At 36.6% G+C, this 18762-nt stretch overlaps 1 protein-coding gene and 1 long non-coding RNA gene across 2 annotated transcripts; both read right to left on the reverse strand.

Annotated features, from left to right (window-relative positions):
* Window positions 1–644: 644 nt before the first annotated feature.
* On the reverse strand, window positions 645–17666 carry lonrf1 (LON peptidase N-terminal domain and ring finger 1). Its single transcript, XM_055167902.2, has 12 exons — window positions 16919–17666; window positions 15391–15506; window positions 13329–13451; window positions 8882–9070; window positions 8464–8689; window positions 8190–8295; window positions 7475–7589; window positions 6282–6403; window positions 5422–5580; window positions 5039–5201; window positions 4653–4805; window positions 645–2086 (listed from the first exon to the last, which is right to left on the reverse strand). The coding sequence occupies exons 1-12, from the start codon at window positions 17520–17522 to the stop codon at window positions 1928–1930; spliced, it is 2235 nt and encodes a 744-aa protein (XP_055023877.2). The 5' UTR covers window positions 17523–17666; the 3' UTR covers window positions 645–1927.
* On the reverse strand, window positions 10452–13322 carry LOC141363980 (uncharacterized). Its single transcript, XR_012369712.1, has 2 exons — window positions 10617–13322; window positions 10452–10552 (listed from the first exon to the last, which is right to left on the reverse strand). It is a non-coding gene; the product is annotated as an uncharacterized lncRNA (long non-coding RNA).
* Window positions 17667–18762: the final 1096 nt, after the last annotated feature.

Consider the following 18762-nt stretch of genomic DNA (forward strand, 5'->3'; position numbering starts at 1 on the left):
TCTGCTGCTTCTCCTTGCTAAATTTTATATTCACAAATGCACAATTTGTTTATCTTTAAGATGTTGAAAAAATACTGTTGCTTGTATTGTTATGTATATTTTATTAAAGCATAATAAAAAATAAAATAACAATTTTGTTCACACATAGCGGTTACTGGTAAATAGCTGATAATCTTACAACCTCTCTCTTGTAAATTGGCAGCACTGATTTACCAGAAAGGTTCTGTTCACACAAACTGCAATGTACCAGTAAATTACCAGTAAAGACTGTATGTGAGAAAGGGACTATGTCAATTCTGTTACCTATATCCACACAAACTCTATCACACACATGCAAACAAATTCAATTTTATTTATAAAGCGCTTTTCACAATTGTTAATTTACATTCATAAAAACAAGAGAAAGCACAGAAACAAGCACGCACGCACACGCACACACACTTATATAATAATCCACATGTGCTGTTTCCAGTAAACGATGAACACTGGAAGAAAATATTCTGGTGTTTTCCTTCCAGGATGGTGGGTTATCTTAAAAAAATAAAAATAATCGCAGTTATAAAACATCTGCTGCACGACTAGTGAAACTGTGCTGTCACCTAGTGGAGAATATAATAAATCAATAATAACACAACAAACACTGATACAATGAAAAACGTGCACTTTATTTGTAAAGTGACAACTTAAATATTCAAGCATACAGCTGTAAAAAATCTTCAAAAAAAAAGATTTACATACAACAAAGCTATTATTTAACATATTTTACACACAACGGATTTTGGCCAAGAGGAAAATTCAACCAAAGAATTATTACTCTGGCAACAGGAATGCAGAAAATCCAAGCGGAAGCATAACGGGAGCAGAATGCAGGTGTTATAAGGCAAACTTCAGTCGAGCACCATACAGATTTTTTCATGGTCAATCTTTTCAGTATCGTGCTGCTTGCAGCCAATAAGTTTTAATGATCAATATCCAAAATATTGCAAGTTCCCCTTTTGATATTTTTTCTGTACATAGTTAAAATATATCAATATCACAACTCTACCTACAAAACTTCAAGCTGTAGTGGATTTAAAAAGAGACTAAGGGGTGGTTTCCCAGACAGGAATTAGACTAGTCCTAGACTAAAATAAACTGTGTCCAAACTGATAACAACTTGAACTGACATATCTTAAAATACAACAGCGTTCTTTGTTTTGCCTCAAAATGCATGCCAGTAATGTTTGTAGTAAGGCATGTTTGTTAAAACTAGTTAGATTTCCTTATTAAACTAAGGCCTAGTCCTGGTTTAATCTAATCCCTGTCCGGGAAACCACCCCAATATGTTTGCTTGTGACTGACCCAAACCAAAGCTTAGACTCTGTCCTAATATAAATAAGTCCCATGCCTACTTCTGCTGTAAACAACTTCTTGTGCATGTTCAACGGATCGAGTCAAAGCACGGCTGCAAGGTTTCTTTGCTTTTTGGGTTTTAGGCAAAGAAGCAAAACTGATTACCATATCAAATTTCGTCCCTACAAATGCATCCTGTCTTTTTCAACACAAACACACACTCACAAAGCAGGACACGTGATCATATTTCCAATGTTGTGATGCACTCCGTCGACAGTTCTACACAAACTGTTCAAGTTGATTTAAGTTTATGTTTAGAGTCCTGGCAAATCGTTTGACTGCCATCATGATAAACACTTCAGGGTGAGACGTCATCTAACACATTAAATAGAAGAGGAAATGAAAAAGCAAACACTAAATGGTCTCTGAGGTAAAATGACGACAAAAGTCTGTATGAAGCAATTCATTACGGTTCATTCTCAAATGCCTTGGCATGAATTACATCCGACTCGGATTCAGATTTCAGTCTGCTTTGAATCCCATCGGTACTTTGTCAGACAGTACTCAAGCTGGTGGTGATATATGTGTGGAAGCACTAGACTCTGTGATGGATCTGCAGGTAGGTCAGGATGTGTCGGATCTTGATAAGCCGTTCTTTCACAGTTGTCATGGACAGGATGGACAGCTGGCATCGCGGGTCAACAGGAAGAACGGCTAGCAGCCACCAACAGTATGCGGGACCGTTAGGTGTGGCCTGGAAAAAACAACAATGCATCGTGTTATTAAAATATTATAATTTGGGACCATGTCTGTAAAATCCACGTTAAAGTCTCAGTCTAATAATGAGATCAGGAGCATCAAAGTTTGATTTCAATCCAACTCATTATCATGGTGCATTAGGGGTGGGCAATATGACCAAAAAAAATTTTCACGATAGGACTCATTTTATATCAATATAACGATGTGTGTCACGGTAAAGTTTTTCATCTTGTAATAAGGATTTTATGTTATTAAAACATTTAATGCCATTGAATTTTCATAATTCTCACAAAAAACCTATACATGCATAAAATAGAAGATAAAAACAAACAAAAATTCAAGCTGAATTTCTTCATTAAAGATAAACGTTCAGTGATATATATATATAATATACATTATTATCTAATTAAAGTTAAAAAAATTATTGTCAAGAGCAGTGAGAAATTTTCACAAAAACATGAGTGACAGACAGGAGCAAAATTAGGTAACTTCCCCTTTAAGACCAAAGTCCGGATCCAATCTACTGTTCCACATGCGTTTTCTCTTTCAGCTGTTTACTTTCTTTTAAGACCTAAATGGTCATGTTTGAGGGTTTTTTTTAAAGGGATTTTGGACGTATATATGTATTTAAGACCAATAAAGCAGAAAAGGCTCGCAAGCTTAATGAGCAGCGGATGCACGACTTGCGCGCTCCTCTCACACAAAAACAGCACGTGCATAATAGCACTGTTGTTTGTGTTTCAGTTGCTTAAAATCACTTGTTTTAAAACTGCGGTGTTTAAATACGTGTACAAACGTTATCTTTTTATGACCATGTGCACAGTAACGTGAGCTTGTAACCTCGATAGAGACGATCGTCCAAAATATCTACCCGTTGACAAATTTCTACTGGTTTATCATGTCTACCGGTTTATCGCCCAACCCTATTTCACATAATATTATATACAATGATTTTATGTAAAAAAACAAACACGTAAGCTGGGTTTTCGCAGGAAGGGTCATATTTTTTTAACAAGCTGTTATTAAAGATAAATTAAAGGGGTTGAGTTACACACTTTAATGTAAAACCTGCATTACGCTTAAATGTAAATAACTGAGGAACTCAGATGCAAAAGGCGCTAAACGCCACATGTGCCAAAAATTAGAAAAATATTTTAATCAAATGCTCTTAGCATTCATCAAACACCTTAGCTTTAAATCCGCTTAAATCCCAGCCTCAGGACATTCAGAAATGACGTTTTTTTGGCAAAATCCACTAAATGTCACATTGGTTTTTAATCAAAGTTGTCTAAGTGCACGGAAGAAAAATTAAATGAACGACAGCCATGTTTCACGTTCAAACTTGTGTCCCTTGTAAGTACTTGGACCTAAATACAAGTATGTGACAGTCACATAAATCACAGCGCCCCCTAATGTGTGCTTCGGTTTCTTAATTTTTACATTCTGACTTTCATTATTTGCAATGTTGCATTTTTTGTTATTTTGCCACTGTTTATCATTGTAAAAGAGGATTTTTTTATAAGTGGATGTTTTTGCCCAAAAAGCTTGCAGGCACTTGAAGGGTTTTGCAGTGAAAGACAGTAAAGTCTGTTTACTCATTCCCCGCCAGCCATTTTTCGAAAAGTTGCCCGCCAGCATTTTTTGTAATTTTCACAAAATGCCTTCCAGGAAATTTTTATTCTAAAAATATACAAACATACAAATATATCAAATAAAAGAACACACCCTCTGCTTTCAAACAAACAAACTTAACTCTTAAATATGGGTATTTTTCTTTACAAAAAAAATTATTATTTCAGCTTTTTGCTAAATAATTGGTATTTTTAAAGGAATTTAGAATGATTATCAAAACATACACAGAGTTTAAAATTACTAAATATCGTTTTTTCTTCAATTTTTTCATAAATTGGGTAAGTGCGCCATCAGTGGATAATCAGTGTTGCAGCTTAACATAAAAATTTATCAGGAACAAGTTTTTTTAATGCAAATGTTTTCTATTAAATAACGAGATAACTCAGTGGCGGGGAAAGAGTTAAATAACAATGAAATGACTAAAGTGACATTTGTGAAAATAAGGCATTACTGACTAATAACCTTTAAAGTGAAATTACTGAACATGAGACACCGTTAAAAATGCTCATTTACAATAAAACATGTCTGATGCACTTAAAGGGGTTTTGCAGCTGAAATCCTCAATTCTTTATGATATGACCCTGTTATTAGTTCATTTTTCTGAAAAATTAAAAAAATATGTAACTTGATGACACACACACGTTAAGTTTTCTTATAAGCACAGGCTTCCCTCAACAATGCTTACACAAGCATAACTTCCTCTGGATCCACACTAATGCCTTTACCAGACGGTGTGTGTGTTCGGACATTTGTCTGTCCACCAAATTTGCATCCGCTCTTGACACACTTATGATGTAACCTTGCTTGTTGCTTTACGCAAGCGTAACCTTTAATGCACCCTGGCCTACTTCTTCATGCCTAGCCCTGTTGTATTAGGAAAAGGGGGGCAAGACTTTTCCACTGTGGGATATTAACAGAGCAGGAAATACCTGGATATCAGCCTCTCTCTCGGGCATTGGGCCGAAATGCTGCAGGATCTGGTTCCGGAAACGGTTCTCCAGCTTCTGGAACCACTTGCGAGCCTTTTCGTAGACTTGATCATGCAGCACTTGTAGTTTTCCCAATTCTTCCACATCATTTACCTGCAAAATAAATCACTGCATCTTTAATTATTTATTAACCACATAATAAAGACTTACATAGACGTATAAATAACTGCTTGAAAGAAGGCCTAAAGCAATTGTTGTTAAAAATAAATCATTTTAACATTTATCATGCATTCACAAATATATAACACCACAGTGTTTAACACCCATGACACTTTCTTCCCTAATGATTGTCCTGTATAATTTAGCTTAGCATCAGTGGTCCATACCTTTGAGTCCTCCAGATACTCAATGTTGGCTATAGAGTATCCGTCTTTAATTCCACGAGAGAGCACGCGAAATCTCTTCCCTCCGATCGTGTCCACTACAGAACGTCCATCTGGGAGGAAATGCATACTGCGGATCTGTAACATGCAGCCGAAGTCCACAAACCTACAAATGCAACATCAAACGATCAATGTATTCAAGCTTTACATATAATGAATACATGCATTCCCTGGGAATCGATCCAAAGATCTTTGCAATTAGATTTAACAGTTTAGCTACATGACAGCTCATAATGCATGATACTAATAATCAAAGCAAGAGCACTCTTGTGTGATTTTGCTTAAACAAATCTATGTGCACACATGTCAACAGACCACCCACTCACCCTTTCTCGGTATCACTGATGCACATGCCGAACTGGCGTGTCCCGGTTTCCATACAGCGCCGGATCATGAGACGGTATCGCGGTTCGAACACGTGTAGTGGACAAGGCACAGTAGGATAGGCCATGGTACAAACAAACACGGGCACATTCTTGGTTAAACTAGAGAGAACAGACAGAAAACAAAGTGTTGGATTAAGATTTAATTCATTGTGATTGACAAATATGGAGATGTTAGTTATGCAACGTGTGTATGACTTGTTTGTACATATGGTGGTGGGGGGCGGTATGACCAAAATCACAGTATAAGTAATTTTATGGTAATGTGGTAGGCCTATTTGTGCTTAAATCCATCCCAAAAAGTTTTACATATATACTAGTTATTTTGATTTGTAAAGAATATTGGTATTTTCTTACAAAATTGCATGCCCTCAGAAGGCCTTTATTAACCCCCTGCAGCCTTGTGGATTACTTTCAGAAGCACAATTTACTACCATTATAAAGCTTGGAACAGCCAGGACATTTTCTAATATAACTGATTGTGTTTATCTGGAAAAAAAATCATATACATCAAGGATGGCTTGATTTTCATTTTTGGGGTTCCCTATCCCTTTAAAGCACATGTAAAACAGTCTGCATACAAAGACCTATGACCTCACATTGGTTGAACTCTATTAATGCTCAAAATTGTGTAGTGTTATGTTGCCCGCCAATTGTACACTCTGTAAATCTGAAGCAAGTCACGTAGCATGACATCTTTGACATACTTTGCATACTGGGTTATAACCAGTTTAGCTAAATCTACTGTTTTTCATATTTCTGATGTCACACTGCCCAGCCCTAGTTTGTGTGCATGTACTTACTCTGAGAGCTCTTTTGTTTCTTCAGTGTGTAATTTCAGTCTTTCTGAATGTTCTCCGGATAAATGCCGTTGGATGATGTTATCCAGTACTTGTGTGACCGTGTACTTTCTACAAGCAAGATACTGTGCAAAAAAATATATATTATTAAACACACTAATATTGGTAAATAGTTTGTACTACTGTAATTATTTGGTTAATACTTTATATTAGGGCTGTCAAAAGATTAATTGAATTAAAAAAAATTTAAAGTTTGTGTTTGCAAAACATTTGTGTGTGTATTGTGTGTAATTATTATGCATATACAAATACACACGTACATCTATAAATTTAAGGAAAAGTATTTTTATTTATATATAACAGGGGTCTTCCACTTTTCTTCAAGGGCCAGATTTTAAAATTGTAAATATGATGTGGGCCAAACTTTTACCACTATTTTTACCTTTTATATATTTTTTACTTTGACCCATTATATAAATATATAAATAGGTTTTTTGACCATCATTTGTCACGTATATACAGTTTATTGTCTGACTAGTTGCTAAACTGATCTCTTGAACAAATGCCTCGTCGAAAATAGCAAATGGTTTGGTTTCCTATGTAATCTATGTGTTGTTTTTTTGCTTGTTATATAAATAAACTACGTTTAAAGTACTTTGTGGTTATTTATTATTAGCGGAGTTTACCGGAAGTTACGTGCGGACCGCGACAGCCGCTTGTTTATGTTGTTACTGCTGAAACCGTCTATAGTGGAAAGTTAAAAGTAATCATGCTGGTTTTAAATCAGACTAGGGCTGCAACTAACGATTATTTTCATAATCGATTAATCGGGCGATTATTTGTTTCGATTAATCGACTAATAGTTGTAAGGTGGAAATCAGACAAAGATGCTGGATAAAGATGATTGGTGGGCTGCATTTGGCCCGCGGGCCGCCAGTTGACTAGCCCTGATATATAATATAAACTATCTCAGAATATAAATAAATAATATTACACACACACACAAATAATTCTTAAAATACATGCATGCATTGTTTTTTTATGCGATCAATTGCGATTCATCTTTTGACAGCCATGCTTTACATACTATTTAAAAGTAACACTTGATCTTTACATGTTTATTGAAAAATACCATGCAATCTGCTTAATCGAAACAAGCTATACAAATGTCTTTAGGAGATTTTAGGACAACTCGCCTCCTGGAGGCTCTCTTTACAAAGAGGACACTGGAAGTTGTGGTCCAGACAGCGTTCCAGACACGTCCTACAAAACGTATGACCACAGGGAGTCGTGACGGGTTGATAGAAAAGCCTTGAAAAGAGAAATAAAGACGATGTTAACAAAAATGAACCATCAGTTCAGCATTAAACTAGTGATGTTTCTTTACATTTTTTATACACAGAACTCAAATTCATGTGCTTTTTTAAATTGGCAGGATATATTGGGCATGACTATCTGCAGTTTTTAAACTATCGCCCTATAGCCGATAGTGTGAAAATTGCTTTTATAGACTAATACAGATTATTGGCTGATATATCGGTGCATCTCTACTGCGAATACTTTTCTGAGTAGCCATTTCTCTATTAGCAGCTGATGATGTCACCACTAATTAAAGGCAGGGTGCATGATTTTTGAAAAAAAACTTTGGACAAGGGAGTCGGGCCGAGTACCAAAACACACTTGTAGCCAATCAGCAGTAAGGGGCGTGTCTACTAACCGACATTGTTGCCTGGGTTGTGTATGTGTGGGGCGGGTCTATCAAAAAAAGGTCCAGACACTATTGGGGTAGGGGTGTATTTGTTTAGGTGATTTAAAATGTCAACATTGGCTTTCAGAGATCATGCACCCCATCTTTAAGCAATTAACTCTTCATCCTAGTGCGTCACTTCCTCAAAAAAACACCCCTCTCACCTCATGCACAGGGAGCATTCGAAATCATTTGGGTCTAGGAGCTCTGGTGGCACGACTCGAGGGGACGTTTCCTCTTTGACCACAGGAGTTGCGACGCTGTCAGTCTCTGGAGGAGAATATCAAACAGAAGAGAGGATTAAAAGAAAAGATATGGAGGACAAAACTGTGGCCATATAAATCTGCTGTCAAAATTTGCATGCCTTTCAATTGAACATTACAGCATGTCAACAGAGTACGCTTAGCACTGTCAAGTGAAACAGGCAGGATATCTTACCATCGTGCTTTTTGTATTTACTGCCATGGCTGTAAGTGACACCCTCTCCTGCTTCGGACACAGACAGTTTCCTCTTCAGTGGTGCGCCCTTATCTGGGTCATTTAACTGAGAGGAGGAGCCAACGCTTTTAAGCCCCTCCTCTATAGTCCTGCTAATCCCGTGAACATGAAGGGAGTGAGCTGTGCTCAGGTCAGACTGCTGTAGACTTTCAGATCGACCTGGTTTCTGTAGACATGGAAAAATTGGGTGTTTAATGTATTTGGCAGAACAATCAGCTATTAATACACTTGCCACAAGAGATTAGTCAAGAGATTAGAGAGTTACATACAGATTTTTAAAGTTCATACTATTTCATACAAAGTTCACATTAAGACTGTAATAGTTAAAAATGATTTATTTAAAAGATGGCTGTCTTACCTCTAAGGTTTTAAGGGGATGCTGGGCAGATGCTGCATGTGTGGCAGACTGGACTTGTATTTGGGTCTGTTGCTCTTGGTCCTCGGCCAATAAGGTTTTACTCCGTAAATGAGTGGCAGTGTTCTGGGTGGTCTCTCGAAGTCCAACCTTCACATTCTCACAGGCTGGAGTTAACAGGTCATGCAAGATCTAAGAGTTGAAAAAAAAACAAGAACAGATGAACATAATAGGGCTGCCTAATGATTAGTCGCGATTAATCGTTTGCAGAATAAAAGTTTTTGATTGAGTGTACTATGTATAATAATTGTGTATTTATGCATATGTATATACAAAATGCTTTACAAAATAAAATGTGTTTCAGTAATATTTGTATATCATATAAATTATATATAAATTGTTGAGGAAAGTTACTTTTAAAAGTAATGCATTACAATATTAAGTTACTCCCCACAAAAGTAACTAATTGCGCTACTTAGTTACTTTTCATGGATACGTTACTTTTAAGTAACTTTTGCGTTACTTTTTCTTACTTGGCTGAGGCTTGATCTCTTTCAGGCCTTGCAGGTGTTTTTATGATCCAAAAATGTCAAGCTCTGGCCTGCCATCTTCGCTTCTGACTAATTGAATTAATTAAAATGAAAAGTAACTTGCATTACTTTTTTAAAAAGTAACTTAAATACTAATGTGTACATTTATAAAGTAATGTGTTACTTTACTCGTTACTTCAGAAAAGTAATATTACGTAATGCGTTACTTGTAATGCATCACCCCCAACACTGGTATACACATGCAAATATTTTTTAAATATGTACACACATGTGTGTGTGTATTTATATATACACACATGCATAATTATTTTTATTATAATAATTACTATTATTATTATTATTATTTTTAATCATTATTATTATTATTATTATTATTATTTTTTATTATTATTATTATTATTATTATACATCGTACACACACATAAGGCAAACAAAAAGTGTTATTCTGCAAACGATCAATCGCGACCAATCGTTAGGCAGCCCTACATAACCATTTTAACAGGTTTAGTATGCTATAATGCATGCGATTGTCACACGCATCTCATCAGTAAACCCGGTTTCGTAATTAATAGTAAATCACCATCACCTGATTTACAGGTTTACTGATAAGATGCACATGACAATTGCATGCAATTTATCGTGCAGCCCTACTATATAGGCTTAAAACATTTACATTTACAAGATGGAGTCACAGTACCATTCAAGCTATGCATGTTGTCATTATGCGTGTTCTCTGGGATCAAACCCATGGTTTTTTGCACTGCTCTTATAATGCTCTACCATTTGCACCAAACTTTATGCAGAATACAGGAATGTAGGGCTGTAACGATTAATCGTCAAATGTGCATTTTCTCAATGAATGAATCTGAATGAATTACAGTGAAATCCGGGCACATCCAAAATCCAGAGGGCGCTCTCGTCCAGAAACTCCAATTGTGCCACAGAAGAAGTAGCATTACAAACGCTATTCCAGGAAATGTTTAAAAGAATATTTATATTGTTGTTCTTCAGATTGTTTCAGGTATTTTCATGATGTTAAAGAATATTTAGAATGATTTTGTTTAACGAGTGTTGCTTTTTTAAATGCACCTTATAAACGACTCCGATTTTAGATTGATAAGGACTTCTTACTGACCAAAACGCCATAGTACACTCACAAGCTGCGCATAAAAACACAAAATCTCAGCCTTGCAATCCAGAATCGATTTTAGATGACTCTTTTTAAATGGGACACGCGATTTATCGTTACAGCCCAACAGCAATGAAACCTTTTTGCATTTTGCATGCCTTTTTTTTATAGCTGGGCTGTAGTTGGGTTATCAAAGTGTATTTAGGGCGCACTCATATTATCCAAACCAAACCATGCCCCAAGCGCGACTGTCCCCCCTCCATACTCCCCCAGAAGCACACACTCACACTGTAATTTTATCGATCCGAGCCCGCTTTCGTCATTAAAATGCGATTGTTTTGAAAGAAGCAGGAAGTAAAGTGCTGTCTTAACACTGGAACCCATCGTAATGTAAAGTCTGTGTTTTTATTCGGAATCGTTTGTTGCCTGATGACACACAGCCCTCTCACATGCCATTGTATTGCTTAGGTTTGGATAATGAGAGTACGCCCTAAAGGTGCAATGCGGGACTTTTAAAAGGATATCTTCACAAAAATGCAATATAAATTATCTACCGTATTTTTCGGTCTATAAGCCGCGTTTTATTTCATATCTTGGCTGGTGCTACGTCTTACAGTCAGGTGCGCCTTGTAAGTCAGTATGAATTAATTTTGACATTTATGAGGCAAGAGACAACATTACCGTCTACAGCTGCGAGAGTCCGCCATATGCTGCTTCTGTATTTATGTAATTCAATGGATTCAGTAATGTGGAATGACGAGTATGCGGTTAATTTAGCCTATTCAACCTTCCAGGTAAATTCTGTATGCTATAGTTTAGCGTTTAAATAACTGATAATATTACTTTAACGTACAGACATCTATTCAGCCTGCTGTTCTGTCTGCTATTGATATTATTGTGAAATAATTTTCTAAATAAATGCGACGAATAGTCCACTGTGACTTATATATGTTATTTCGTCTTAATGGCGCATTTTTGAATGATGCGGCTTAAAATCCAGTGCGGCTTATAGTCCGGAAAGTACGGTAACTATATTATCAGTGAACTGTATTGTTTTTATTACCTTAGAATGAGTCGTTTTTATCTACATACACCGCCGGTCCCCTTACATGGAAGTCGCCGTCACGTTTCTACAGTAAACATGTCCTTACGTTGTCTCAGATGACGACATGTTTGTCCTGTAACCGCTACTGTAGCTTCTCTTCGCGTTTTGAAATTGAGGTTGGTTGCAATTCGCAACCTTACCACCAGATGCCGCTAAAACTCATACTGGACGTTCAAATGTACATAGCCTCTTACAACTATTTGCGTTGATGGAAAAATTATTTTGAACTTTCTTTTCTACATCAATAAGCACGTATCATTTGTCAAGAAAGACATTTGGCTAGGATTATTTAGATATAGTCTTATTCTTTATTTAAACACACACTTTTTTTTAAAGAGATACAGTTTCATATCTCCATTCGCGTACAAATGCTTAATCTATCACAGAAAGATTTATTCAAGTCTTCCCAAACCAAAAGTTGGTGTTTACATTTCAGAACTGCACTGACAAACATTTGCAGACAAAAATACACAAATTACGCAATTCTTACACAAACTCTATGTCTTATGTCTGCTGAGGCACAGTCACAAGGTTTCTGTAATAATTAACTTATTTTATACACCATACTATTGTAGTATTGCACATTACAAATTTATTATACATTTATTTACAACTTTTTGAATGTAATTTTGTCTCCACTGACCTAAACACTGCAATGCTTTTGAATCAATGCTATCAATATTGTGCAGTACACGCTGGGGTAACAAAGGGTTTCATATAGCACCCATAAAGATGTACACAGGGTTTCCCGCAGCACTTTGCAGTTCGGGTGGCCCGCCTAAGCTGGGAAACCCTACCGCCTTAACTAGGTCGTCCAAAAAAATAATTTTGCTGCACAAAAGGCCGTCAAGTGCATCTCGGGGAATTGCGCGGATACACTTCACCAGGCGAGCGGGCACGTGCGCCGCATGGCCAAAATGAGAGAAAGACGTAGTCCGTCATGTCTGGAGCAAAGCCAGTTGATAAAACGCGTGTCCGTTAGAAATGTAAGTGGACTTATGTTTTGGGTTTTTTCTGCCTATTTTTGTATTAGTCTATAGTTCTTGCAAATTTAAAGTAAGTTAGCTGGTGATTTTGTTGTTTGAGCAACCTGCTAGCTAGGATGCACGTGCCAGTTGATTAGATATAACTGTTGAGCGCTCTTGCTCACGTTATTTATGTGCATTATTTACATACTAGAGTAGTTATACTCCTTTAAGATAATTTAATTATTAGTGGGAAATAATCAGTTTTACAATCTTCGCGCTATCATCGTTCGCCAGACGTTCTACAACATCTGCTTCAGTTTGTGTTTATTAACCCTTTAGTTTCACTTCATCACACAGCTATTCCCATTAGAGGTATCTGTTAAAAACATTTAATTCAGTATGTGTTCGTTTTCTGTTATAGTTTTTTCAAAATTAAGTTTTATTTGAGTGTTTTTAATACAAATATTTTCATTTTCATCATGACGTGTACGCCCCACCCCATTGATTGCCACCCCCCAGACCCCGCCCATCCGCACCACCTTAATTAACAAATTTTCTGCGGGAAACCCCGTGTACAAATTATTCCTAGTAAAGACATACATAATCACAAGCTGTGATCGAGGCACCAAACTGATGTAACCTTAAATGAGTCCAAGAACCATGAACTATTCCACAAATGAGAAAAGATTCATCTTACCAATTCAACTTCTCGTTTGGCCTGGTGGAAGTTCTCATCCAATGCTAAACACTGAAGGAAGACTTGCAACGATTCATCTACACAACCCATCTCTTGTAAAATCTTGGCTTTTCGGAAATATCTCTGCAAGACGGAAACAGAAAAACAGTCAATGGGGCGGTTTCCCGGACAGGGATTAGACTAGTCCTAGACTAAAAAATGTAAGAGCTGTCCAAACTGAAAACAACTTGAACTGACATATCTGAAAATACACCACTGGCTCAAAATGCACACCAGTAATGTTTTTAATAAGGCATGTTTGTAAAAACTAGTTATATTTTCTAATTAAACTAAGGCCTAGTCCTGGTTTAAGATAATCCTAATTTAGTTTTGGATAAATCTGGTTTGAATACCCAATAGTCTAGTCCTGTTAACTGGCCTAATATGTTTAACAAATGCAACAAGCATATAAATAGGCAAATAAAGGAGTGACCCACATATTATCCTCTTATCTGCACCTGTCTGTATCTCCGTATTTCACCCACATTATTTCAAAACCTTTCGTAGTTATCCAATTACATAGAAAATGAATTATTGCATGTTAAATTTACCACTTTGTAGGTGTGAGCCAGAATTTCTCTCTATATTATTTTTAGCTAGAATTTGGCGCTTTTCCATTGCATGGTACCCCACTGTTTGGTTTGGGTCAGCTCACCTCACTTTGGCTTGGTTAGCTTTTCCATTGAGCGCTGCCTGCTGCTGTATCATACAAGTGAGAGCGTTGATGGAATGCTAAACATCCCCATACATTCATTTATTTCTCAGTCCGCCACAAAATTTAAATTGCCCACCACAAATAGATGTATTGCACATCGCATTTTGCACTACTTCTGCATCACATGACAGTTTCTGTACAAACACCGGTGGCGTTGTCACTCGATGCGCTCCGCTGAGCCTCATTTAAGTTGCATATACACATATAATGCGCACGTGCAATGCGAATGTGCCGCTACAAACTTAAAGTCTGAAAACAACAGGTATAGCGTTCCTGGTTCTCAACCTGTGGATGTTTTTCATCACTAAAAGGGAGTTACTTATAGCAGAGCACAGATGACAACATTTTTGCTTGAGACAGCGCAAGCTAGCATGAAGGTAAAGCTCATCTTTACATTATAGCGATGACACTGGTAGTGATCTACCGTGTTTTCACGTCACGTTTGGATCGCTTGGAAGCGCAACCAAGGTGGTACTAAAAAAGTATCTGGTACTATGTACTGCACCCAATGGAAAAGCTCCCAAAAGTAAGCTGACCTGACCCCAACTAAACCAAACCGTGGGGTACTATGCAATAGATAAGCGCCAATATATACTCTGGGGACACTAAAGATTTGACATCTTAAGTCTTGTAAAATGTCCCCTTTAAGACCATAGACCAGTGGTTCTCAAACTGGGGTCCGGGGCCCCCAGGGGGGCGCGAGATGGTGCCAGGGGGGCCCCAGTTTTATGACATTTTTATAAAATACATTAATTTATCATGAATTCTGTGAAATTAAACCTAAAAAAAAATAAGGCAGAACTACTTTGTATAATTTAATGTTTTGTTTAATTAAAATGTGACATTTTAGAACTGTTTTTTTGTCATGAATTTTCTTTGGGGGGGCCGCGAAGGAATGCACCGTACACAAAGGGGGCCGCACATTGAAAAAGTTTGAGAACCACTGCCATAGACTGTATAAAACATGGACGTAGTGTCTGTGATGTCACTCGTAGGTCTGAAGAGTATTTTTAAATCCCAAAATGTGCGGGACTGGACGTCTTGGCAGTGTGTCACTCCCGGATAGCCAAAATGGGCAAAGATGCGGAAAGTGGGCAGAGCTAAGATGCATGTTTGCTGAAAACACGCAGAGATGCAAAAGCTCATTTGTGGGCAAGAATTCACAATAAAGTCAAGCAGCGCCCAAAAGCATCAATTATCTGATGTATGGCTGCATAATGATACTTTGCATAGACATGTATCAAAGATATTTGTAAATGCATGCTGATGCACTGTGGATTAGCCATCTCGGGAAATTCACAGACGTACCTCTGGAGATGGGATAATCCTCAGGCAAGACTCCCAGTCCTGCAAAGCCTGAGGGAAATCCTTCAGTCCTCCGTGGGCCTCGGCTTGACACTCCCAAACCCACACATTACTACAGTCTAAAAAACAAAGAGATCATCACAGTCCATTTTATTTGTGAGCACTGCGAATACACAGGGGTAAGTAATGTCAAAACAGTTATGTTGGTTGTCTGAAGCGTTCACTGAGACTTTTAACAACATACTTGTCCAGAACACAGTGTGATAGGTTTACTGAGAAAGAACACGGAGTACACGAATTTCTTTGTAGACTGAAAAGAAGGTTGTGCCATTATGTAACTTATCCAAATATTGCCTCTACATCATTTCAACATATCCTGTCACTCACTTAATAAAGATATGATGATATGAGTCAACAGATAATGTGCGAGTTTCTTTTTAGGACTGAATGTCTTCCCTCTTATTAAAGGAAAAAGTAGTTAAAAGTTAAACTGATTTTTCCAGCTTTCCATCAGTGTCCTAGATTCAACCAGAAAGCCTCATTGCCAGTTTTGGTGAAAACACTTTCCTAACCCAAAGCCAATGGATGTTAAAGACGAGTTTCAAGTTTTATGTTGACTTATTAGAACCTTAAATTGCATTTCTTGGACAACAATTTGGATCATTACTGGTTTTGCATCTATCTTGTCTCCATTTAGCAGTACTGATAATAGACATGAGTATTTAATCTGTATTTTTTCTGATTTAATTTTTTTTTACCTTATTTTTAAAAATAAAGACTTGACTTTAATCTAAATATAATCAAAGCACTTAACCTATATATTATACACACTGACACTTTATAATCAAAGATATCTATATTTATTTAATTAACTAATTGTATACATTTTATTTGTAATATAAAATATTATTAAATTATAAAATAATATTAAATTAAAAATATTATTAGATTAAAATATATTAATGTTTACTTTACTAATTATACAAATATAATTATAAGATTTATAATAATAACTAATTATTATTAGGCCTCTCCATAAATATGGACTTAAGGTTTTTTATTATTATTTAAAAATGTAGTTATTTGCCCCTGAAATACAGTAGTGTTAATGACTAAAACTATTGTATACAGTAGGCATAAATGTATATAAAATAAACACCAGAACATTGTTGACACCACAGACGCATTGTTTCTATAACGCTCACATTTCCAGAGATTACAAAACACTTTTTCTGTGTCACGACCTGACTTATACAACGCGCACCGAGGGCGCATGCGCCCCTTTCGCGTTTTATAATACAGTCGCTCGCCGGTTACGTGATCTAGTGGGCGGGGCGAACAAAAAAAAAACAAGTTTTAGCTTTCAAACTAAATGTTAGTCGGTGAAACTCAATCATTTTGAATAAATAACAGGGTTGTGTTATAACGTAGTAATCTTAAGCATGCCATTATTGTCATGTTAGGAAAATCTGAATTCTAGTTAACCGGTTGTCATTTGTGTTTTGATAATATGAAAAGGAAGTGCACTTACCAGCCTCTATTAATTTACTCGTTAGTGCAATAGCCTCTTCGTACCGTTTACTCTTCAGTAAACTTTCCGCTTCCCCTATGCTTTTCGTTCTTCGGGCGTCTTCGGGGAACCACTTCTCTAGAAGTCCACTTACGATTACATTAAGTCGAGGTTCCCCAGGCCTCGACCTTATGTCTTCATTGCAAAGTTTACATTTGGACAGAGCGTTCTGTTGTAAACATCTTCTACAATACGAGTGTCCACATGTCAGCGTCACGGGCTCACATATAAAACTAAAACAACCGGGGCAGTCAAATTCACTTTCGTGTTGCCGTTCAGTCTTTGTAGTAGATTCTTCCGTTTTTTTCTTGAAGTTACGCAAAACGCATCCTACTAAAGCGCTCAGCTGGTCCGGCCGGACAGGGTCATACCGCAAAGCCATTGTATACATATCCACAGCCTCCTTGAGACGATTTTCCGACGCTAAAGCATCAGCTTTAAGTAAAATAAGCTCATGGTGATCGACATTAGCTTCTCCTTCCCTGTTGCCTTGCGTTTCCGATGCTACGATAAACCTTCCCCTTTTTTCTAACGCATATTCTTCGTCTAGTCTATTCAGCGACATGATTACGAGTGGCAGTCAGTGAAAAGCCACTGATTTGAGAAAAGTAATAAATAAAAATATCACAGCATATTTAAAATTTCACAGTATTTGCGAACGTAGTGTCTCTCAGTCCAGCACGGTCATTTAGCCCATGTGTTATATAAAAAATACCATCACGTGATCGTCAGCGAGCGCGTCTATTGGCCGCTGAAATCCATTACAAAACATAAACCCCGGAGTTTTATAACACTCGCTTATTAAGTTGGGACTACCGAGAAAGGTCTGCTGAGGGAATTTGTTGATTTTAAAGGCAAAGCCCTCTGTGTCCGTGTGCCATAAACAAACGCATTTAGTTACTGTATGTTAAAAAGTCTTAGTAAATATGAAAATGAATGAAATAAGTTCCCGTTGCATGATGGGTAACAAACAAAGTTATGTGATTATTAGGAAGTGATAGCGCTCGTTTTATTGCTGTGTTATTATTTCCTGTGACATTTGGTAACCTTTTCGTCAGGCACGCTGCCAGACATTCTTACTGGTTAACAGGTGACATTTCTGGTTTATGTTAATCTGTGGTATTAAGACCACTGGAATGCTGGTAGTCATGCAACATATAGGCTGGCCCACATAGGTAATTACATATTACACAAGTGAGACGTCTGGCCTTTTCTCTTTGCACTGTGGTAGCCTAGATGAATGACTAAACATGCTGAATGAAATTGCACAATGTTTCATAAACAATTTCATAAACAACATAATCTCAATAGGCTATAAACATTTTGTTTCATATTAAACAGTTATCATAATTGTAATGTAAATTCTTATAAAGATTAAATGCAAAAATCAGAAATTTCAAACCAAAAATCCAGATATAAGTTGTGAATACGTGTTTGTTATTGCTGTATTGGGAATGCATATATTATATCACAAAAATTACACAACCTTATGGTGTCACATGACCACATGCATCATCTGTTTTGTAACAGTTGCATACATGCATACAAAATAACCTTTTGTCTAAAAACAATGTAGGTCAAGTTGAAAGCATCTTATATAAGAATTTACAAAAGTTTGCTCTTTACATATTATCATATTTAATTAAAAAGTAATCACAAGTGTAATAAATCACATTAACTATATAATTAAAAAGTGTCATGTTTAATATTTTGCTAAAAATGCAATGGAATTTATTTTTATTTATAAAAAGCAATTTCCACACACTTTTTTTTGAAAGCCAACTAATGTACATATTATAAGACAT

The sequence above is a fragment of the Misgurnus anguillicaudatus genome, chromosome 5 (genome assembly GCF_027580225.2).
Source record: "Misgurnus anguillicaudatus chromosome 5, ASM2758022v2, whole genome shotgun sequence".
Classification (NCBI taxonomy): domain Eukaryota; kingdom Metazoa; phylum Chordata; class Actinopteri; order Cypriniformes; family Cobitidae; genus Misgurnus; species Misgurnus anguillicaudatus.